The 25,552-nt window shown below is 38.5% G+C and overlaps 1 protein-coding gene across 1 annotated transcript in view; it reads right to left on the bottom strand.

Moving 5' to 3' along the window:
* Positions 1-25,345, bottom strand: part of SVEP1 (sushi, von Willebrand factor type A, EGF and pentraxin domain containing 1) — a gene marked incomplete at both ends in the record, with an annotated part of 184,442 nt that extends 159,097 nt beyond the window's left edge. The window contains one exon of the mRNA XM_079707036.1: positions 24,809-25,345. Coding sequence (XP_079563162.1) covers positions 24,809-25,345 — 537 coding nt within the window. The remainder of the gene's footprint in view (positions 1-24,808) is intronic.
* Positions 25,346-25,552: the final 207 nt, after the last annotated feature.

The following is a 25,552-nucleotide window of genomic DNA, read 5'->3' on the forward strand; positions in this document are numbered from 1 at the left end:
TATGTGTGACTCTATCAGAGCCACTTTCCTCCAGGAGGCAGAAAACTACTGAATTATGCCAGGGTTTCAACTTGTTTTCCACATATGTTGTTTTCCATGTTAGGGAACATTAAGTACAAACAATACACCACAGGGAATGTAAGTTGGTACAGCCACTATGGAAAACAGTATGGGTATTCCTCAAAAAACTAAAAATAGAGTTGCCATATGATTAAGCAATCCCACTCCTGGGCATATTTCCAGACAAAACTATAATTCAAAAAGATACATGCATCCGTATCTTCATAGCAGCACTATCTACAATAGCCAAGACATGGAAACAATCTAAATGTCCATCGATAGATGAATGGACAAAGAAGATGTGGTGTGTATATATACACATACAATGGAATACTACTCAGCCATAAAAAAGAATGAAATAATGCCATTTGTAGCAACATGGATGGACCTAGAGATTATCATACTAAGCAAAGTAAGTCAGAAAGACAAATACCACAGGATATCACTTATATGTGGAATCTAAAATACAACACAAGTGAACCTATCTATGAAACAGAAACAGACTCACAGACATAGAGAAGAGACTTGTGGTCACCAAGGGGGATGAGGGGTGGGGGACGGATGGATTGGAAGTTTGGGGTTAGCAGATGCAAGCCTTTATATATAGAATGGATAAACAACAAGGTCCTACTGAATAGCACAGGGAAGTATATTCAATATCCTGTGATAAACCATAATGGAAAAGAATTTTTAAAAGAATATGTATATATATATATGTATAACTGAATAACTTTGCTGCACAGCAGAAATTAATACAACATTGTAAATCAACTATACTTCAATTTTAAAAAAGACACCATAAGCTACTTGTAATACTTTCCTCATTCTTCAAATTCCAAAATTTCATCAAGCTTCATCTGCTATTTAGTTAATATTTTTAATTTGAATACTCAAATATTCTGCAGTTCAAGGAATGTTTATTGCTTTATATTTGTGAATAGTATATCTGGGAAAAGGATATATTCATATTCTTATATAGTCAGATGAATATATATATATATTCATCTGTTGGTTCATCATTTTCTGGACATATTCTATTCTTTTTTCATTTTTATCTCATTCTACTTCCTTCTGAATTGGGTGGAAATGTCTCAAGCTTTTCTTCCATATCACTGGTTTCACACAGTGTGTCTCTTCCCTTCTACTTCCAATTAAGAATTAATCCTGGACCTAGTGGTTATGACACTAAGTGAAGTAAGGAGACAGAGAAAGACAAATACCATATGATATCACTTATATGTGGAATCTAAAAACATGATACAAATTATTTATTTACAAAACAGAAACAGACTCACAGACATAGAAAACAAACTTATGGTTACCAAAGGGGAGGGGGGAAGGGGTAAATTAGGAGATTGGGATTAACATATACACACGACTATATATAAAACAGATAAACAACAAGGACCTACTGTATAGCACTGGGAACTATATACAACAACTTGTAATAACCTATAATGGAAGAGAATCTGAAAAAGAATAGATATATATATAACAGAATCACTTTGTTGTATACCAGAAACTAACACAACATTGTAAATCGACTATACTTCCTATTTAAAAAAAGCACCTTAAAAATCACCTAAAAGTTGTCACCTTAAAAAAAAAAAGAATTAATCCTGGCATTGCATTTATTTTTCTTTTCATAATACTTCTTTGTTTCACACAGTTTTCTCTTCATTCCCTTTAGCTTCTCAGCCAGTTTTGTTTTCCTTTCAGTCCTTTGTTTATTTCATTTCTCATCACCATTTCAGCATTTTATTTACCTATGGTAAGTGCACATAATAAATGCTTTCTAGGATTTAGTTCTGTTTTTCACAGTGAATTCCTAAACTTTATCTGTACTTTACATTCTATCTTTACTTTATTTAGCAAAAAAATTTCAAAGAAGCCAGATACAAGTTTTGTGTCCTTTTTCCTCAACCATGAATGAAATGGTATATCCAGTGAAAGTGTTTGCAGCAAACAATCAACAAGTGCGTAAAATCAGTGTTGGAATACATGGCTATAACATTTGCTATTATTATTATTATTATTGATAAAACAAATCGAAAACCTACCCAAGTGATCAGTGAAGAGGGTTAAAAATAAGCCACACACTGCATCTGGAAACAGAGGGTCTAAGTAAGCACTGTCCAATAGAACTTTCTGTGATAATTGACATGTTATATGCTCTGTTCAATAGAGTAGCCTCTAGGCACATATGGCTACTGACCACTTGAAAGGAAGCTATTGCAACTAAGGAAGTGAATTCATAACTGCGTAATTTTAATTAATTTAAATTTAAATAGCCACATCTAGCTAGTGTCTACCATACTGGACCATGCAGGTCAAACTAGATATAGCCTTGTCCCTGGAGGGAAAAACACAGAAAGTCTAAGCAGGCCCATAAAAATATTCTGTCAACTCAAGAACTGCAAAATCAACTTGAAGATTTGGAAGAATACAGAATTTAATACTGAAATAAGAAGAAAGTAATGCAATAGAATGGTACTTGCATCACTAGGATTTAGAAAGCCATAGCGTCTATGAAAACAGGAACTGAACACCACAGAAAGAGAGCAGGCTAAGAAGAAAATAGAGATGTATGAGCAGGAGGCGAGGGACTGGATAAGAAAAAAAAAAATGCCAGGAAACCAAAAAGGCAATGAAAGACAGAAATACACCTTGGTGGTAGTGAGATAAAACGTCAGAAATCCAAACTAAAAAAGTTTAGTAGTACAAATTTAGAGTAAAAAGCTGCTGACTAACCTCATTTATAAACATAAATGCACAATTCCAAATAAATACTCCCAAACTGAATTCAAATGATATTCAAAACAGAGAAAGACAAATATCATATGATATCACTTATATATGAAATCTAAAAAAATGATACAAATGAACTTATTTACAGAACAGAAATAGACTCACAGACATAGAAAACAAACTTATGGTTACCAAAGTGGAAAGGGGGGAAGAATAAATTACGAGTTTGGGACTAGCAGATACAAATGACTATATACAAAATCGGTAAACAGCAACTACTGTATAGCACAGGGAACTATATTCAATATCGTGTAATAAACTATAATGGAAAAGAATCTGAAAAAGAATAAATATATATATATATAAAACTGAATCACTTTGCTGTATGCCTGAAACATTGTAAATCAACCATATTTCAATAAAAAATAAAAATAAAGTGAATCTAAATAAAAAAATAATATTCAAAACATCTTTCTCCTTTATTCAATAAGGTTCACTCCTCAAATGTACAAGCAGATTAAAATTGTCTTTTGCTATAACACAACATAATTGTGCCAATTAAAAGAAAATAATAATCCAAGATACTAAAAAGGCATTCAATAAAATTAAGTTTTGCTTTTTTATGAATGAAAATTAGAAATAAAAAGATACTCAGTAATATGATAGAGTATATATCTCAAAGCAACACTGTAAAATTATGCTTAACTGTGAAGACTCAGCATATTTCCCAATTAGATAAGGAGCAAATCAGCAATTCTAAGTATTTTCACTCTTACTTAAAATCCTTTTGCAACTTCTAGCCAAGCCAGTAAGACAAAACCATAATTAGTACTGCATTCCTTAAAGTTTCTGCTCTGTCTCAAAAAATCAAAATTAGAAAGCAAGGGACAAACTGGAAAATATATTCATCATGCTTGTCAAATAGAAAATTAAGGTCCTTAACATGTAAAGAACTTTTATATATCTCTAAAGGAAAAGAACGAGAAAAATAACAGAAACATAGATGTCTGAACAAAACAAAGACAAAAAAAAAGGAATTCTATTTGTCAGAAAATATGAAAAACATTTAACTTCATTAACAACCAAAATAATGTAAGTTCAATAACAGAAATACTATTTTTTCACTTCTCAAATGGTCAAAGTTTGTTTTTTTTTTTAAGGTAAAAGTTGTAAAATATGTGGGGAAACAGTTACTTCTACTGGAAATGCCACCTAGACTGTTAATATTTGGGAGTACAGTGCGACAAAGTGACCATAGCCCCAAAAATTTCATGTGATTTGAACTACAATTCTACATCTAAGAATATCTTAAGGAAATAACCATGGATACACATAAAAAGTGATCAAAAGGATGAATATCCTAGAATAATTTGCAAAATAGAAAATGGAAACAATATAAAATTGCAACAATAGGTTACTGGTTAAATAAATTACAGGGCAATCATGAAATATCCTTATTATAATAATACTGAATAATATTAAATGTAAAAAGTAGGTAACCAAAAACAATGATTTTTTTTACATTAGTGTGCATGTGTGTGTAAATGTATTCAATACTACATGTATGTGCACATATGTATGAGTATGACTAACAGCATGTACCTCAAAATGTTGATTATCTCTTGGTAGTATATTCACAGGGTTTTATATCATTTCCAAATTTTCTCTTTCTCCTTCCTCTATTCTTCCCCTACTTCCCCTATGAAACGTCACGTGAACTCAGAACTCTGAGTCTCACCTATAGACTAATGACTGCTAAACCTATGCCAAATAAACTCAAACTCCCAATGTGAAGTTCCAGCAGTCCAGTGGACACCTCTGCCTGAATGTGCCATATGCCCCTCAAACTCAATTTATCCTCACCATGCACAAATAAGGTTTCCTTCCTTCTGTTTTTAAAATAGGTCAACTATGGCACCATAATCTATCCCACTTTATAAATCTGCAATCTCGGAGTAATCTATGATGCCTCCTTTCTTATCTATCACCTTCAGTTACCGATCCAGACCTATACATTTCACCTCTGAACTATCTACGAGTCTCACGATTGTATTGCCCCAGCCTTGGTTTAGGTACAGGATATTGGTTCTGTCTGGATTATTGAAAAACACCAGTTGTTTTAAGCATCCCTAGCTGAAGCTGCTCTTCTTTCAAATCCATTGTCTGACCTGCCATCCAACTTATCTTTCTGAAATACTGATCTAATCATGTTTAAAATTTCCACGATTTTCCCTCCATCTACAAAATAAAGCATAAATTTCTTTACAAGCCCTTTTATCACCTAGTCCTAAGTAACATTTCCAGTCACATCCCTTATCCCATCCCTATCTCCTACTTCCCCAACCTACTTCTTACACCATATGCTCCCTACACCATTCTATTCAGAGGTTTTGAAACACACCATGCTTTCCTTCTGTTTGCTCTACCTGGAAATTAACAACTCTTTCTTATCTCCCACTATGTCTACCTCCACTTTTACCAGTTCTTCAAAATCCAGATCAAAGTTCATCTCCTCATTGAAACTTTCCCAAGTATTAAATCCACCTCAATGCCCCCCACTACACACCAACCCCATCATACTTATAGTTGACACTTATGCATCTGGCCATATCCCAAGCTAGCAAGATACTCAATGGCAAGGCTGACTCATATTTTTATTCTAGTGAAGATCAAAAAATAAGTATGAAATAAGTTGATGAAAGAATAAACAAGTAAATGCCTTAATTTTCATTAGATATGTGTCCAACATGCAGAATAAACGAATAAATTCTAGGCCAAAACTTTTGTTGCAGTAATCTCGTTATGCAATTGTGAAATGAAAAAAATCTTATAAATGTTATATTTAAACTTATTTCACCAAACCTATATCGAGCTTCTATTATATACCAAGCATTGTGCTAGGGATTTTTAATCGTACTACTTGATGATACAACAGAAACATTCACTAAAAACAAACAAGCAAAAAGTAAAACAATGACAAAATTACAACTGGAAAGAGTATTCTGTAGTAACTGAGCTTTCCTATTTATATTGTAATATCAAATCAATTACATTTAGTATGTCTTATTTATTTTAAGCATTTACTCAGGCTTTCTACACTGAAATTCTAGAATGAAAAAAGAATGTTGGCTTGAGTAACATTTGGGCTATTTTTTACAGTCTAGCCAAATCAGAAAAGAACCAGAGGGTCAAAAAAGAACTTAATCTCAGATTTATGGTCACAGTGTTTCTCCACCCACGTACATGCTTTAGTTATTAAACACAGACACAAAACATTCTGAAGTGGACCCACTGGAACAGTACATCAAATTGGGAAATGGTGTGCACGGGAGTTGATGAGTAGCAGACTTAATCCAGACTGTAAAAAAACAACAGAATAAACATGCAAAAGACCAAACAGTCTTCCAGTAATGCCAAATTCCACCATCCATTCTAGAAACATGCCAGGAATAAAGTAAATCTGGAGAGCAAAAAGTGAAGTCATCGGAATCCAAATGACAATGAAAGAGGGCTAAATGACATGTCACTCAAACTGCTAATTTACAACAAAATAAAAATTCAAATTTATGATTAATATTGTTATCAATCAATTTATAAAATGATTTCAGCTAACATGTTAAATGTCTATACAGCATGACCGAGTAGCAGCCCATAAAGTCAAAGGTATTAGGGGGTCTGTTCATGTGCTTCACATCAAGTGGTCAAAGGACAAAGTAACCTCAAATGATACTTGGGTATCAGTTTATGGTTTTACAAATGACTTAGGCAAAGAATACAGGGGCACTTACTTAATATGACAGAAAGAGCTATTGTAAACCAATGGGCAAAAACATGCTTGAAACAGTCTCATTAAATTTAATAACAAAGCTAGACTGTCCCATCACTTCTATGTGGAAAGTCTAGCTAATATGATGAGGCGAGGAATGGAAATGAATAATTCAAAAATTTCAGATGAAACAGAATTAAATAAAAAGGAAATATTGAGAGATGTTGAAAAAGAGGTATGCACAAGGGTAAATGTTTTAATTGCAAAGTTCTGTAGTGACAACTGACTGGTAATATTTAAAAATTCAATTGTGATAAACTTGAAGGGTAATTTCAGGAGAATTTTATTGTATGGGGAAATTTTCAGTATGAAGCTTTAAAAATAAAACTTAAAAAACATACTTTTACTACATATTTATACATAATTACATATGAACTCACACAGAAAAAAAAGTACAAAACAAAAACTAAAATAGCTATATTTTTCTGTTTCACCTAAAACTATTAATTAATTTCCTTATTACATAATAAGGAAAAGAAGCAAAAATGATTTTTAGAGAAACACATGCAAATCCCTCCTCACACTGATGGGATTCCTCTGGTTCCCTGTGTATAGTCCTACCTCTATTCCCTACACACTGGGAAAAAAATTCTACTCTCTCAGAGCTCTTTGTGCCTGAGTCCAAATTTCCAGGAGACAGAATAAAAATGATCCATCTCAACTACTGGATCGCCACCCTCAGTCCATCCAGAATGGGACAACCTCTATAGGTGGGCAAAGGACTGAGGAGGAGGATGGGTATGGTTCTTGGGGAAAATGGTTTTTGATTGACATAGACCCCAGAAGAAATGAGCTACAACAAAAAGGAAGAATTTAATGCTATGCCTAGACTTATCCAGCAGAAAAACTGCTTTGGAAACTTATCAGGTCGAACTGTCCTTCCAAAAAAGCACCAAATGTTAGGAAACATGGTGTATAGACTGGAAGAATTCAAGTGTAAAAATATAAATGAGAAAGTAGAAACACATTATTTTTTTTCCTTTGTATTTATTTATTTTTTATTATTATTATTTTTTAACATCTTTATTGGAGTATAATTGCTTTACAATGGTGTGTTAGTTTCTGCTTTATAACGAAGTGAATCAGTTATACATATACATATGTCCCCATACCTCTTCCCTCTTGCGTCTCCCTCCCTCCCACCCTCCCTATCCCACCCCTCTAGGTGGTCACAAAGCACCGAGCTGATCTCCCTGTGCTATGCAGCTGCTTCCCACTAGCTATCTATTTGACGTTTGGTAGAGAAACACATTATTGATGATTCAAAGCTGTCAGGAAAGAAACTATGTCTTCTTACCAGGTATTTCAATAGTAACTATGAAGGAAAAGTTTAGCTGGAGTTTAGAATATACAAGACACAGAGAATCTAACCATTATATTGTAAATATTTGGGATTCAGGAACAACACAACTTTTCAAAAAGCCAGATGTATTTCAAATCAAGTGTACTGTCACATGGGAGATTCAAAGAGAGTGGAGGTTGAGTGGAGGTTCTCAGTTCATGAACTTATTGCGTATGTTATAATTATCATAAATTTATCAAAAACCACATTTAATTGTGACATTTATTAGCATTCCAAATAAATGACATTTGGAAGTTTATTTTGTTTTCCTTTTGGTTCCTTTGTTTTGTACTGTATTTTAGTTTCTATGAATGACTATATTAATTGCCATTATAGGGCAACAGATTCTGTGTATCATGCTTTTTAAAAAAACTGAAATTAGACCCCAAACAATTTAGGGTTGAGTTTGCATAGATTAGAAGACTTATTATATATATATACTTAAATTATCAATCAATGACTGTAGTAATATTTACATCCATCATCATTCAAACATGCTGACTTTTAAAATTACTATAATACAGTCTCTAGTGAATTAAACAATTCTTATCATTTAAATACATGCTTATACCTGGAACAGTGACAGTGTTCCTTAAATATGCACTGGAAATATAAATGAATCTAGTTCATTACCTAAGGCACTTGAAGAAAGATTTTTCTAAGCATTGGGGATCACGGAGCCGATTGCTAAAGTGAGATTTTCTTATCTGAAGAAAATACTAAAATAGTCATAATGGAGATATTTTTCTTTTGTGAAATGGAATGGCATATAAAAAACCAGGAATGTTATGATGCAGGGGAACACTGAGTATCCCAGATCAGGATAAACTGAATTTAGTTGGAAGACCAAGTTTTATACTGAGGTTTGGCATGCAAATTTATAAACTTAAGTTTACACTGTATGACATTTTGAGACATGGACTAGAAGTACCTAGGACTAAAGAATAGTAACTTTGCTTGAGTCACATTTTCATTTCAACAAAAGATGTGAGGCCGAGTGCTGAACTTGGATTAGAGGAACTGAAAAACTCAGAAAAGTAGATAAATAAAGAGGACAGAGGCAGATGTGTTGCAAACAGGAGATACAATCTCCCACTGCTTCAGTGGCTTGGTCTCTGCAAGGATTGGTGGAGACATCTGTTAAGATACACGAGGTGGGAGACACTGGCCAGTGTAATTATACTGTATAAAAATGGCATAAACAACAAGGTCCTACTGTATAGCACAGGGAACTGTATTCCATGTCCTGTAATAAACCATAATGGAAAAGAATATGAAAAGAAGGTATATATATCTATAACTGAATCACTTCGCTGTACAGCAGAAATACAGTATTGTAAATCAACTACACTTCAAAAAAATAAATTTTTAAAAAATGGCATGTGAGAGGCAATTCCCTGTACTGAGTGGGGGTGAAGGGGATGGGAGCTAAAGATCATCACTTGGGATTATCAGATGCTTTAGAGAGTGTCCACTCAAATGACATTCCCCAAATGTTCACTCCTCTTAGTCCTGTGTCTGTTCTACTTGGTCTTCTGCGTGGGCATCCACATACTCAAGTCCTCCTCACGGCTGCCCTCTCTGCCTCAAGTCTTTGCAATGAACTTCATCACTGAGTATGTATCAGTGGGTCTTGCACTTACTGGATCTTCTAATAGAGCACAGAGGCAGTATTACATGGTGGTTAAAAGTTTAGACTTTGGCCCAGACTGCCTGGATTTGAAATCCAGTACACCTTGACTTATCAGCAGTGTCACTTTGGTCAAGTTACTTACGTTCTCTGTGCCTCAGTTTCCTCACCTGTACTTGGGAAATAATAATAACCACCTAACTGAGGACACTTTTCTGTTGCAAGGGTTTAATGAATTCATATAGGAGGAGTGCTTAGTGTGGGACCTGACAAGTAGCAATTACTCACTACCATTATTCATAAAAGAAACTTTTAACGTGTTGCTAGGATATATCCATCAAGTAGGTAAACCAATGACAATGAAACCAATATTTCATTTGAAGCGGAGAATGAAAATAAGTCATCATATTTCTGAAGCCTGACAAGATACATCAGGGGATTAGGGAAAATTATGATTCTATAACCAAAACCCATACAACTCCACCTGAGCCGAGAAGGGGGTGATGATGCCCCAGGTAGAGGAACAGAAAAAGAACCACTTGAACCTGTCCTGTTATGAGGATGCCATTACAGAAGTGGTTAAAGGGCAGTGCTGACAATGATATGGAGAGAAGACATGAATTTAAAACCTCAGATGCCTGCACGTTCTCTTTTGAACTCATTGGATGTTCTCTCTAGAGGTGCTGTGGGGTTTGCCTCCTGGACCAGATTTAGGGAAAAAAGGTAAGAATTCATGCCTAAGATTCTACTCAGCACTTTGTATTTCTCCCCTGGGAAAGTGGTCTAAAGGGTGAATTTGCTAAAATTATTATAACCTATCATTTAAGAAGCCAAGCATCCACTGGATATTCCTTCAAGAAGATGTCATAGGGCTTTCCTGGTGGCGCAGTGGTTGAGAGTCCGCCTGCCGATGCAGGGGACACGGGTTCGTGCCCCGGTCCGGGAAGATCCCACATGCCGCGGAGCGGCTGGGCCCGTGAGCCATGGCTGCTGAGCCTGCGCTCCAGAGCCTGTGCTACGCAACGGGAGAGGCCACAACAGTGAGAGGTCCGCGTGCCGCAAAAAAAAAAAAAAAAAAAAAGAAGATGTCATAGCCATCCTTGTTTTAGTTAGAAATCACAGAAGCGCAATACTATCTTTGATATACTAAAGTTAAAAATACTGAATACTGGGGCTTCCCCGGTGGCGCAGTGGTTGAGAGTCCGCCTGCCGGTGCAGGGAACGCGGGTTCGTGCCCCGATCCCACATGCCACGGAGCAGCTGGGCATGTGAGCCATGGCCACTGGGCCTGCACGTCTGGAGCCTGTGCTCCGCGGCGGGAGAGGCCGCAGCAGTGAGAGGCCTGCGTACCGCCAAAAAAAAAAAAACCTGAATACTAAGGTTATAATAAATATCACTTTCTAGGTCCTACAGGAGATATAAGTCAAATAAGATGTGATCTCTGTCCTCAACAAGCAGAGGGTAGACAGACATCACCCAGACAACAAGTGCTACAAAAGAGTATGTACCACGTTTCCCTGTAATTTCCCAATCTAATTAGATAACTCCCTCCAGTATTTCCCCACATTTGGGAAAATATCAAATAGGTGAACGCAGATTACTCTGCAAAATTTCTGAAAAGAACTGTACTGCTGGGACTTCAGCTACCTCTGCCTCCTAGATTCCGATATTGGGCCTCATACCTTGAAACCACAGGAGAAACAGGAAATTTCAAAAGAGGAAAAAGTGGAAGGTGATAGAGAAAAAGTCATTGGTGCTTCCTGTGTCTGTGGACTAACAATCTCTGGTCCATGTTCAGACCCCACTTCCGGTAGTACACCCAGTAACTTCTCCCAATGCCAGTTGTCTGCTTAGCAGGCAATAAAGTGACGCAAGCCCAGTTATTTTCCTTGTTCTCCTTCTCCTATGGAAAAGTCACACACCCTTGCTTTGCCAAACGTTGGCAGGGCAGGCTGTTCCTCTGAGGCCTCTTTCTGCCTGCAACACCCGACCCTGTCAATAATGCCACCCCACCCCCCATCCCATATCCCAGCATCTGTATCTCTTTGTCTGAGGGCTTCCTTTGGAGACCACTCTATTCACTTGCAGGGGAGGTGAGAGTGGCAGAGAATTAATGCTCTCCAGAGAGAGGCCCTCAGCAGTGACTGATGAGAGTAGGTCTATAAATGCCCCCAGGTCCCTCTCTGCTGTGCTCATTCAAAGGCTTGAATTCCACCCTGGCTCCTACTGGGATTAAGCACAAATTACCTTTCCTGTAATTGTTAGTTCCCTTCCTGTCTCACATCCTGACTCTCCTAGCAATGTTTACTAGGTTTGTTTACCTCCCAAACAAGCTACTTGCACTCGAATCCTCATCTCAGTTCCGCTTCAGGCAGAACCCAAACGGAGACACTGGCTCTGTCTCTGGCTTGCTTCGTCTCCATTCAATCGGCACAGGAGCAAATCAAGGCTTCTGCCCAAGTAAATTTCCAACCAGTACAGAGAATGCTGGTCTCCCCTTCACTTAGCTGCTAGAAGGGGAAAATCCTCTATGAGGGCCAGGAGAGATCAGCCTTCCAGTAGGAAGGAACTCTGCTCTCCCCAAAGGCAAAGATCTCAATGCCTGCTGTTTCTGGGTCTCAGTTTTTCCCTTGCTTCTCAGCCCTCTGACGGTATAAACTAGAGTAGGGTGTTAGGCGGGGGCTGAGGGAAATGGCTGATTGTGTAGGGCCTGCTCTGCACAGCATCCATCCATTTCCTCTGAGGGAACGTATCAAAGTTGTTGGTGGCGCTCTTTAAGATGTGGAATATTCAGCGCTCATTAGTTTAAGCCACAGGTCCCAGTGCCAAATCTGAGACCACAGTGAAAGTCCTACATCACGCCCTGCTGCCGATGAGTACTTAAAATGCAGCTTTTTACTACTGATTGGCTACAAATAGCCTAAACTTTGGTATCTTTATTGCTAGAAACTCCCAACAATAACTGTCTGAAATCACCACTTTGGGAGCAACATTTAAAAGCCAAGCATGCATATTTTGAAGGAAATTGTGACTAAAAAGAGAGAAATCTTGGCTAGAAACAGCACTGTGAAAAACACAAACAAGCAAATAAAAATTGCTTAACTTCTTTCTAAGTCAACTGCAGATTCATCTGGAAAGGTAAAGCCTATAAAACAGGATTAAGACAATGAGGCCTTACTTGCAGATATGACTTGATTGGTGTAGGTCAAAATGGGTTGATAGAGGTACCATTATGAAAATACACTATCAAACAACACAGCTGAATGTGCCCGAACCCTCTCCACCAACAACAGCAGGCAAATAGGCTGCCTGTTTCCGCACAGGACAAAAATCACACACACAAAACAAAATGAACCTTGAGAGCTAGAGAAGAATGGGTTGTGGAAAATGGGTCCTTTGAGGCAATTGCTTCATTTACATGTGATGATATTAATGGGTTAGAGAATACCTTTCCGCTATGAGAATGTCTTTGATCAGTGAGGGTAAGGGATTGACAGGGCAGTGGGTCAGCATCCCTCTCCACGTGCAACAAGCCAAAGGAAGGCCACGTTCCCTAGTCTCTCAGCAAGGTGATGGAGTCAGTTGTTTCCACCACCTGCAGCCTCAACGCTCTACTCTGCGTCACACTGTGGCCAGCCACCAGGGCTCCTCTCCTGAGTGAATACCCACAGGGAGCTTGCCAAGTGGTGAAACAACCACTGTCATCTGCGTGCAGATTTTGATGTGAGTTTGGATCCTCAAGACGCAAGGTGACACTTAGGAGGGAAGAAAGGGACAGCTGGAGGGCATAACAGGATCTGTAGGGTCAGTGCTTTCAACCCAGGACAATTCTCCAGTCCTGATGGACTCCATACAACAGCATTTGGCATTCGGGGGGGGAAAAAAAAAAAGATTGGAATTGTTTCACTTCGATTTCCTGATAATCAGCTAAAGCATTATTTTATTTCTTAAAGCAGAGCTGTTTTGTGGGATAGTATACAACGTTCGCATGACAATTTAGATAAAAGCTGAGATTCAAAAGGATTTTATACTTGAGACCAACCGCTTCAGGCTATGCCTCCAGATGCCCCAAAGGCATGTCTTCAATCATCTGTACCCAGGTGAGCAATGATATTTCACTTCCTAGTAAGTAATACATGTTCGTTATAACTAGTTTTTCAAAAGCAGAAGAAATGGATTTATTTAAACAGGTAAATATACTGCCTATAGATAACTACTGTTAATATTTTGAAATTTTTCTTCTCAGTTGTTTTCCTGAGTGCATATATTTTATGAAATTGGACTTTTATATATACAGTTTTATACAGTGATGGTAAACACACAGAGAGTTTTGGCTCATTTAATATGATATTTGGCCAATTTACAATGTCATTAAATAGTCTTTAAAGATATGATTTTACTGAATATAATATATTTCACTGTGGATGTGTTTTTATTTTGTTAACCTTGGAACTTGGTTGTTGCTGCCTCTAGTTTCTGGGTGGAGTGTCAGCCATCAGAGTTACCCTCTGGTCCCCCGACACCCCCATTCTCACCCTGCCCCTGGGGAGGAAGGCTTCCTCATCTCCTCCCTCTCCCCTTTTCTTTGGCTTTGGGCTGCCCATCTGTAGTTTATAGAGACAGGCTTCATGTGCCCAGCACTGCCTGTTCCGGGGGATGCAAGTCAATCTAATTTAGAGATTCAGTATTAGGTTGCTGCGCACGTAAGCCTGCATTAAGCAGGAGATGCGGGCATGCTTGATTCTCCACCTGACTTCTCTGTTGTGTTATAATTCAACTGATTTAGAACTCAGGAGAGGTGAAGAAAGGTGTCATTTATTAAGCCCTCCCAAACCATAGCCAAATTGTTTCTAAATTCCTATTCCAAGGAATGCTGGGATGAACATCCTTTTACAGGAATCTTTGTGTGTTTCTTGAATTATTTCTTATGAGAAGCTCCTTGATGGGTAATTTAGTTTTACGATTTATACTTTTAAGATTGCAAACATACTGACAATTTACCATATTGCTCTGGAAACATGCTACCAATTTTAAATACACAGATGTATTGTGAATGCTCTACATTAAGAGAAAGGAGGCTATTAAGAGGAAGACCTTGAAGATAGAAGAAAGGAGGAGAAATATTCAGTAGAAGGTCTTCCTTGGCTGAGGCAAGAGACCCTTACTCTAATAAAGGTAAGGAAGTATGGTTAAATACAGATGCATATAAGTTTAAAGGTGGAACTAGTGGAAATTTGAGAGAGTTCATATCTGAGAAAATTAGAAGTGTATGTATTTTAACCATATACACATATATACATTTTAAATATCACCTTTGAAATTTTATAAAACTATACTTTACATTAGCAGCCAGTATATCCTATAACTAGGTGCAGTAGGATGGGCATTAAACAATGAAGGCTATCAGGAGCGTTTCAGAGGGAATTAAGAAAATAGTGCATCGAACTCACGTACCTCAAAATATATTTTATACACTCTAGCAATAACTTCCAACTTGGACTCTACTTAGTAAATGACTAAGCAAATTTACTAAGTAAACTAATTTTACTCTGTAAATGATTCAATCTTGTAATAAGCCCTGCTAAGAACTTTCTTTAAAATTTTTTTCTCTATTACTCTTGTAGGAAGTTTTGTCCTTAATTTTGAATGACGTCTATTCACACAAAACAAGGTAGCCATCACTATTTCAACATATGTAGCAACTAGACTCGCTCCTCAAGTTTATAGTTTTCTGGTTCACTGCAACTAGGAAAGAAAGAATGCTCTGAATTTGAAACACTGTTATTGCTTGACACTTTACACAAATAAAACGCAACTGGTTGAATGACCTAATGACAAAGGCAGATAGCAAAGAAGATGAATATTTTAAAAATCTTGTCATCAAGATTGATAAGAAAATGCACCTACTAATATGCACTGCATATTTCAGTTCCTTCTCACTATCATTCATTTCAAATGAAGTGCTGTAACAACATTCATGGGCTACAACATCTCACAGAATGTTTCCTGTCCACAATTGGCCTCCAAACCAAAGCAGGGTACTGTATGTAAGCAGATTCTATGCCAGAAATACATTCTTCATATGGCCGGGGGAGATTTAGAGAATACTGTTAAAAATCTACGGGAAAGGCAGAGATAATACAGAACAGGAAATTCCTTTTAATGTAGAAGTCTCTTAACCTGACAGCTTCCTCTGAAAAGCCAAAGAAGAACCATGTTTTCCTGAGAAAGGTTCATTTGGATTTACTAACTGACAATAAAATATTGATTATATTTTGTGGGATGCATTTTCCCCCCATCACTCTCAGTATAATATTTTATTTGGGAGTGAATGCCATATTATTTACAAGCTTCTGGGAAACTAACATAGGAAGTTTCTGTTGCCAAAATTTAAATAGATTGCTCAGGAACTTTGATAGTTTTTCTAAAACAAAAGCATGATCTAGCACAAGGACAAAGGTATTTTTTAGTTAGGCAAGGCCTTGAGCTGGGCCATTTGAGGAAGAAACGAAATGGGATTTCCAGATATTTCTCTGGTTAGACATACACTCTTCCTGACACACTGGTTTGGTAAAGACCACTCATCACTTCCTCAGTATCCATACTCTCCTTCCTCTTCAGTAACAAAACTCTGTAAAGCTAAGGATGGGATTGAGACCAAGTCCCCCTCAGTGAGATCTATGTGGAAGTATTATGTGAATTGCTACAGAGTCTTCTTAAACAGCAATATGACTGTCTTTATCCTTTCTTGCCTCCTGGAATGAGCCCCTGATGGTAGGAGCTCCAACAGCTATCTTGGACCATGAGGTGACCCGAAGATGACAGAACAGAGGTCTGAAAGAGAGGACTCTGGGTCCCTGAAGACATCAGACAGCTGCCATATTAGCTCTGACCTTTCTACTCAAGACTTAATTTGAGAGAGACACAACTGTTTATCATGTTTAAGCTAGTGGTACTTTAGATTTTTCTACTACATCCAGCTAAATTTAACCTTAGCTAACATATTGGGTTAAAAAGGAAGCTCAGAGGACAAACTAGAAGGGATTATACCATCTCAGGCTCTGCCAGTGATTGGTCCCTGTTAGAGCGTGGAACACAATCAAGGATCACAAAATGAAATTCTAAGTGCCAGGTGGGGATGCTGAGGAGAGAAATCACACCCAGAATTGTTACACACCCCAATCTGTCAAAAGTAAGCCCCATATGGACATATACACACTACCAAATGTAAAACAGATAGCTAGTGGGAAGCAGCCACAAAGCACAGGGAGATCAGCTCGGTCTCTCTAGACCACCTAGAGGGGTGGGATAGGGAGGGTGGGAGGGAGATGCAAGAGGGAGGAGATATGGGGATATATGTATATGTATAGCTGATTCACTTTGTTGTAGGGCGGGAACTGGCACACCACTGTAAAGCAATTATACTCCAATAAAGATGTTAAAAAAAAAAAAAAGAGTAAGCCCCAAACTCAGATTTTTTAAAAATGCTATCTCCTTATTTTAAAATGCCTGTCAAAATTAAAACACACATTAAACATACATATGTATTTTAAAATACACAAATACATACACACACACAGATATATATGCACCTGCACACATACACACATAGGCCATATATATATATCACACACATTAAGGGCCAATTGAAAAGCACCCATGGAATGACTATGGCCTTAAAGCCATGGTTTTTGTCTTCTGGGTTAAACTGGCATTATATCTTTTTTTGTTTTGTTTTTTTTTGCGGTATGAGGGCCTCTCACCGTTGTGGCCTCTCCCGCTGCAGAGCACAGGCTCCGGACGCGCAGGCTCAGCGGCCATGGCTCACGGGCCCAGCCGCTCTGCGGCATGTGGAATCTTCCCGGACCGGGGCACGAACCCGTGTCCCCTGCATCGGCAGGCAGACTCTCAACCACTGTGCCACCAGGGAAGCCTGGCATTATATCTTATGTAACACTTTAGAAACTCTGGAGATGGGATTCCCTACTTCTCCCTGGCTTTTGATACAACTCAACAAATGGAGGTAATACGTAAGATGTGGGTGGGGAGGAGAAAGACCAGATGACAAATCGGACGCTGGATTGACTCTACCTTCGGCATTTATTCAGCCCTGTGAGTACCATTTAGTTACCTAGCCTCTCCTAGTATCCAGGCCTTTTCTGTAAAACTGATTCTGTAAAATCATAACATGAAAGCACTTCATAAATTACAGATCACTTTACAAATTAAAGGTGTATCTGGTCAAGAATAAATACATTTAATAATTCTACTTCATGGTCGCTGTTAAGAGAAATCCTCTCTAGCACACTGTACCAAGAGGACACTGGGGAAGGCTTTTCTATCCTCTGACCACAGAAGTGAAGTAGGACAGAGCAGTCTGCCCTTCCTCTGTGTTTAAGCATTCAGTCTTTGACCAAGTACCCTCATGATGCATTTCAACCAAACATTATATAATACTGGCAGCCAATAGAGATAAGTGTCTTTAACAGTAGCATACATGCAGCCTCTTAATACATATCACAGTGTCCTGTATGCTGGGCATAACAAAACTAATAAATAAAATACACAGATACCAGACTAAGAAGAAATTAGACTTCAATATTTAACAATTATTTGCTCTCTCTCCAAATAAATTTCAGTACCATCTCTGCCTGGGAAATATATGAGAGGTCTGGATCTATTTTATGCACTGAGGATTCATGCATTCATTCATTCCTTCATTCACACTTCTAAAGTACACATGGTATTACAACAGAAGTTCCTACAGAAGACCAAGGCAACATGAGAACTGTTTTAAAGTTTAAGAAGCACAAAAGAGAGAACGCTTCCAGAGGTGTATTTAGAAAGATCATCTTTCCAGCATCAAAAAAGAACTTAGCTCCTTCAACGGTGAGTAATTCTTGACATCTAAATCATGCTGAGTTTGGAACAACTGAATCCACTGCAGATTGTATGACTCCCCTCTACCTCTTCCAATAGGGAAGGAGAACCCAAACTTTGCTTATTCCTTCAGCATCTGGGCCATCAGAAAGACTGCTTCATGGGCTATTATTGGTTCATTGTATAGAAATAAAACAGCCTTAATTTTATTCATCAGGGTTTTAATTTGGTGGCATCTCATACAACTCCAGGTTTTATCAGAACACTTAAAAGGTAAAGGTGTGAACGTGTAGCAGCGTGGACACATAATGACGATGCCCTTCCCCTGAAGCTAGGAAGAGTCTCCGCCTGTCTATTCCCAGTCTTTGGGCCACACCTAAAGCTCAGATTTTTGGCAAGGCAGCACGTTCCCCACCATCGGATCATATTTCTGGAACTCTGGAAGAATAAAGAAAGCAGCGGTTTTTTCCAAAGGAAGCTCCATGCTATGTTTGTGTAGGAGATATTTAGCAAAAGTGAAGTGGGATGAGGGGCTCTGATTTTATTATGATGTGAAATGCTTAGGAGTTGAAGAGTTTTGCATTCATAGAGGGGCCAGTCCAAAATATGCACTTTAGGAAAGGCAATTTATAAATACATGTCAGGGAGAAAAACCAAAAGAAAGGTCACTGTGAAACAGTCATCTCTTGGAAAGGAAAAGCTGAAGAGCTTTTCGTTTGTTTTGTCAAAGGCTTTCATGTAATTAAGTTCAAGGTGCTAAATCTTTCCCCCATTCTATTGATTGTGTCTCTGGAGGGAACTATACTAACTACAGATTTCACTGCTTTTGCCCTATACTCTTTGATGACGGTCGGGGATGGTGCCCAAAAAGAAAACATCTACACTGAAGTTCATCCATTCAAATAAAGTGTGTCTGTGCATATACTCCCCCCATCAAGTGGTACAATTCTGACACCCTATAAAAAATGAAGCAACACTGTTACCCTTTTTGTTTAGTCAATCATATGTGCTGAGAGATAACAGCAAATTTCACATTGGTAAAGGAAATTCTCTATCTTGAAATTTTACATAAGAGGAGAAGATGTCTGAATTGGGAGGGGTAGCCATGTACTTGCAAGTGTGTATCTATGTGTTTGCATATTTGTCTGCCTGTGTTTGTGGCTGTGGACAGCTGTGCAGTCATTCAGTGTCAAATGGAAAAGGTTTGAAAAACTCATTTTTCTGGGGAAAATAATGAATAACCTCAAAAATGTCCCCATGATTTTCAATTTCACATAAAGGCCAGATCACAATCAGTTCCAATATTACCATTCTACGCACACATGGGAATCTGATGAACTGTTTCATCTCCATGAAGAAATGTCTAAATTCCAAACAGAACCACACAGTTTATCATTTTCAAAGTCATCCTGTGATAAAACAGGCTTCCTTGATCTCTTTGCCAAAATTCACATTCAAACTTCTACTAATGCCATTTCTAAACAGTGGTCATCTTCTATCAATTTTCTCCATAAATATCATATTTTAATTATACCTAAGCATACTCATCAGAGGCTTGGCAAAGTTACAATAAAGACATGTAGGTTTCCAGGTTAGACAGGAACTGAGTCCAGCTGACCCTCTGCTGTACCTTCTCATAACCCAACCAAAATGCGAAAAGGAAAATAAAGTCAAGGGAAAGTTCAGTTAAAACAAACTTTTGAGAAACTTCTGCTTGTTAGATTACAAACGGATCCAGACTGAAGAAAGGCACTGGGACCCCTATTGGCAATTCCACTTTCCAAGACAGGATGTAGTATTTGGAAGGAGAAAGCTGAAGACAGAGTAGGTCTTGAGGAAAGCAGTTCATACTCAACTCATTACCCATTGAACTGATTTGGATCAACAGTACTGAGAGGCCCTGGGCAAACCTGGCCAAGCCAAACAGAGGAGCTGGTCTATGGCAAGTTTTTCCCTGATGCAGAGGGGTTCTTCCCTGATGGAGTGGGCAGTGACATGAGGAATAAGGACAGCCTTTGGGACCTCATGAGAACTCGGAGTGGAGGCCAACAGAGGGCTGAGTCTACAAAACTGAACCCTGCCTGGCGTAACTACTTCAATTAAGAGAGGACATCTTTAGAGAGTTCTTTTGTCTCTTAAAGGCAAAAGCCTTTCAAACTTCATAGGAAAGGGGAAAAAAGCACAAATTAAAAGTAGATTCAACAGATTGATAAAATGGTAGATGCTAGCATCATAAACAAAATTCAAAGGCAAGTGAAACACAGAGAAAAAAATATTTGCTGCAGACTTGCCAGCAGGAGGGTTAATATCATTAAGATTTAAAATGCATTTACAAATCACTAAGAAAAAGAAGCACCCTCAAATGAAAAATGGATAATATTCCCAAAATATTTTAAGAGGTATTCAAAAAAAGAGCTATATATGGCCAACAGTACATGAAAAAAGTGTTCAGCCTCACTAATGAGGAAATGCAATATAAAATGGGATTCTAGGGACTTCTCTGGTGGCACAGTGGTTAAGAATTCTCCTGCCAATGCAGGGGACACAGGTTCGATCCTGGTCTAGGAAGATCCCACATGCTGCAGAGCAACTAAGCCCCTGCGCCACAACTACTGAGCCTGTGCTCTAGAGCCCACGAGCCACAACTACTGAGCCCATGTGCCACAACTACTGAAGCCCATGCACCTAGAGCCCATGCTCTGCAACAAGAGAAGCCACTGCAATGAGAAGCCCGCACACAGCAATGAAGAGTAGCCCCTGCTCACTGCAACTATAGAAAAGCCCACACGCAGCAACGAAGACCCAACGCAGCCAAAAAAAAAAAAAAAAAAAATGGGATTCTACTTTTCACATATAAATTAGGGGTGTCATGTTCAAATGATACTAACCTGTGTTGGCTGTGTCCTATATACGGACCCAGGCACTACATGTAAGAGTGCAATTTGGTATCCATTTTCTACAGAGCCACTTGGCACATGTATCAAAGGCCTTAAAAAATAGGCATCCTCTTTGAAGGAATAATACCTACCACTTCAGAAATTTGTATTAAGGAAATTATTAGAAATATGAGCAAAGATTTGCTCACACAGTATTGTGTTTAACAGCCTAAATATACAATAATAGGTAATTACATGATAAAAATGAAAGCCCATCCTGTAATGGAATACTGTGTGACCATGAAAAATGATAAAGTAGAAGTGTATTTCTTGTTATGAAAAGAAGACTGCAAAATATGATGGAAAAGTCAAGTTAAAAAAGAGAACATACAATACAATCCTTTTCTGAGTAGACATTATTTATGCATGATATATGTACACATATGAAAACATACCTACTACCTTGACAACTGCAAAAAGAAGGATATGTACCAAAATATTACAGTGTTTTTACAGAAAAATTTTCTGATTATTTTATCTTCTACAATAAACACTATCAGTAAAATAAAACGTATTTTTAAAAAACAAATCAAACAGACTTTGACAAGAATTCAGATACAGAAGTCATGTTTAAAAAATCAATGTTTCTTTACATCAAGAATAATTGTCTAACAGCTCATACTACTCAATAACAAAAAAACAAACAACCCAATTGAAAAATAGGAATAAGACCTAAATAGATGGACTATTACTCAGCCATAAAAAAGAATGAAATAATGTCATTTGCAGCAACATGGATGGACCTAGAGATTATCATACTAAGTGAAGTCAGAAAGAGAAAGACAAATACCATGTGACATCACTTATATGTGGAATCTAAAATACAACACAAATGAACATATCTATGAAACAGAAACAGACTCACAGCCATAGAGAACAGACTGCGGTTGCCAAGGGGGAGGGGGAGTGGGGAAGGGAAGGATTGGGAGTTTGCAATTAGCAAATGCAAACTAGTATATATAGGATGGATAAAAAACAAGGTCCTACTGTATAGCACCGAGAACTATATTCAATATCTTGTGATAAACCATAATGCAAAAAATATGGAAAAGGATATATATGTATAACTAAGTCACTTTGCTGTACAGCAGAAATTAACACAACACTGTAAATTGACTATACTTCAATAAAATTTTTAAAAAGTAAAAAAAGAATAATTGTTTAAAATTTAATTTGAAAAGATGCTATTCATGATAGAAGTATTGAATAGAATACATTTAGGTCTAAATTTGAAAAATATATGCAGGACTTAATTACTAGAAATCTACGATTTTACTGAAGGATACAAAAAGAACTGGTTATAAATGGACATACCATATTTTTGACTTGGAAGGACTATTATTATAAAATGTAAATAATCCCCAATTTAATTCTATATTTTCTATATTGAAATCAAAATCCTGGATGGTTTCATTTGGAATATGTGAAAGTGAATTAAAAATTCATATTAAGTTATAAATACATAAGAACTGATTTAAAGAGAAAAGATAAGAAAAAGGAGAATTTGCACTACCAGATATTTAAATATATTGTAAGGTTATAATAATTAAATCACTTTTTGAAAGCTTAAAAGTAATAGATAATAGGATGGACTATCCTATCATCCAGGATAATAAAAAATTCATAGAAAGCCAGGAGGAGATCAAATACCCATAAGCTTTTAGTGTATGATAAAAGTGGCATTCAATTAAATTGGAAAAGGATGAATGGCTAGTAAACAAATGATGCTGGGACAATTGGTTAACTATTTATTAAAAAATAAAGTTAGACATTTTTGTCATACCATACACTAAAACAAGCTTCTGATAGATTAAACTGTTAGATGGGAAAATATTTCTCTGATTTGGGAAATGAGAAAGCCATTCTAAGAACGTAAGCAAATGTAGGATCTTAAAGACAAAGTTTGATGGATTTGGCTATATACAAATTTAAATCATCCATCTAACAACACTGTGATAAAGAAAAGTAAAAGGCAGTGAACTGGAGAAACATTTGCAGCATGTATCAAAAGGAGTTACCAAAAGGAGTTACCAGTCTTACTATGTAAAGAGTTTTTACAAATCATTAAAATAAACCAACAAACACACACCATAATTGCAAAATGGGCAAAAATTATGACCAGGTAATTATCAAAGGAAAAATACAAATGCCCAGTAAATGTATCAGAAAATGTTCATTCCCCAGTAAAACTAAAACAATTGAATTTGCTAAAATGATACCTCTATTCACCTACCAAATTGGCAAAGACATTAAAAATATGAGCGCATGTTATTGGTGACCATGTGGCAAACTTACTGCTGTGATTAACTCTGCTGGTGGGAATGTAAATCTATACAAGCCTCCAAGGGAGAACTGGAAATATGTATCAAGTAGTTTACAAATGTCCGTATCTTTAATTCAGCAACTTTACAGAAATTCTTCCTACAGAAGTAATCAAAGGGGGTCCATAAATATTTGTGTTTACCATGACAATAAAAACCTAAGTGTCCAACAACTGGTGACAGGTAAAATAGATCATAGTATATGCACCCATTAGACTAGTATGTGAGTTAGGTAGGTATATAATAACTATATTATGTTACATATATAATGATGTAGATCATTCATGATATAACAAATGAAAAACGTAGGCTACAAAAGAGCAAGACACCAGTTTGGTTTAAAGTATGTGCAGATGTGCATACTGGGCAAATGTTCAACAACATGTAAACAGTGGCTTTATAAGGGTGATGGGATTAGAGGCTTCTTTTCCCCCCCTTTTCCTCCTCTGATTTCATTCATTTCACAAAAATTGGCTTGCTATCATGTGTCTGACATTTCTATATGCTCCAAATTTTCTTCAACTGAATATGTGTCACATTGTAATCAGAAAAAGTTAAATTTTGGAAAAGTAGAAGTCCAGCATCTTAAACTGACTTCGTCTTCCAGGTGCTAAAAATCTTGTAAAGGACTCAGAGCAACGAAATTCATATTGAAAGCATAAAATCACGTACCAGAGAATTGGGGAAATGTTCAGGTCACTTCACCTCTTACCTTTAGAGACACTTCATAAAACATACTCACCTGTTCCAGTTTGGCCACGGTTTGTCCCTATGAGCGTGAATTGTGAAGAGCATCTCAAGGACCTCTTCCTAAGAGGGTCCTCAAAGACCACTTAATAAGGAGCCTGTCATCTTCCTAAGCCTTTAAAATCCATCATCCCAAGGGACCCCACCCACCAACAATAGAACGGTAGGTATGATTCTGATTTTGGGGATGGGGACGCTTGACTCAGGGTGCTGTGGCTTGCCCTAGGCTGAGCCCGGCTTCGAGCCGGACAGGCAGCGGTGTGTGGGCAGGGCCGGGGCGCGGGCTGGGGCCGGGGCCGGGAGGGGCGGGCACCTTACCGCGGCTTGCTGGAAGGCGCCCTTGGTGTAGGTACCGCCACCGCGGTACGTGATGGCCGGGATCTCGCGGCTGAGCAGCGCGCACTTGTGCTGGTGCGCGCGGCGGGACGAGATGTAATCGACGCGCGGCACCACGTTGTTCTTGGACGAGAAGGTCACGATGGCCACGCGCGTGGCCGTGGACACCACGGGGAAGTCGGACAGCAGCTTACGGACGAACTTGAGCTCGCTGAGGAAGTTGGCTTGGCCCACGCTGGACGACTCGTCCACCAGGAAGACGAGCTCCAGGCGCTCGCTGAGCTCCCGCAGCCGCCGCACGCGTCGCCGGAAAGCCTGGCCCAGCCGCTCCACTTTGCTCTCCGCCGCCGCCGCGTCCTCGCCGGGCGCGGGCGGCACGGGCAGCCGCCCCGGGGTCTCAGGCGCGGCCTCGGGGAAGAAGCGGAAGCTGAAATTGCGCGACGGGGACAGCTGCTGAAAGGTCGCCCAGCCCGAAACGAGCGCCAGACCCCAGCAACAAAAGGCCAGGCGCGCCCACATTGCGCTGGAGACGGAGCGGCCGCCCGGGGCGCAGGCGTCGGCCCGGCGCGGAGAGATGCTCAGCCGCCCGGCTCGCCGAGGGGCGTGCGCGGCGCGGGGCACGGGGCACGGGACGGCGGCCGCGAGCCTCAGCTACCTCTCATCTGACACTGGGGACACAGTCCAACCTCCTCCGGCCGCCCGGGGGCAAGGGATGAAACGGCGCGC

The sequence above is a fragment of the Hyperoodon ampullatus genome, assembly GCF_949752795.1.
Source record: "Hyperoodon ampullatus genome assembly, chromosome: 6".
NCBI lineage: Eukaryota > Metazoa > Chordata > Mammalia > Artiodactyla > Ziphiidae > Hyperoodon > Hyperoodon ampullatus.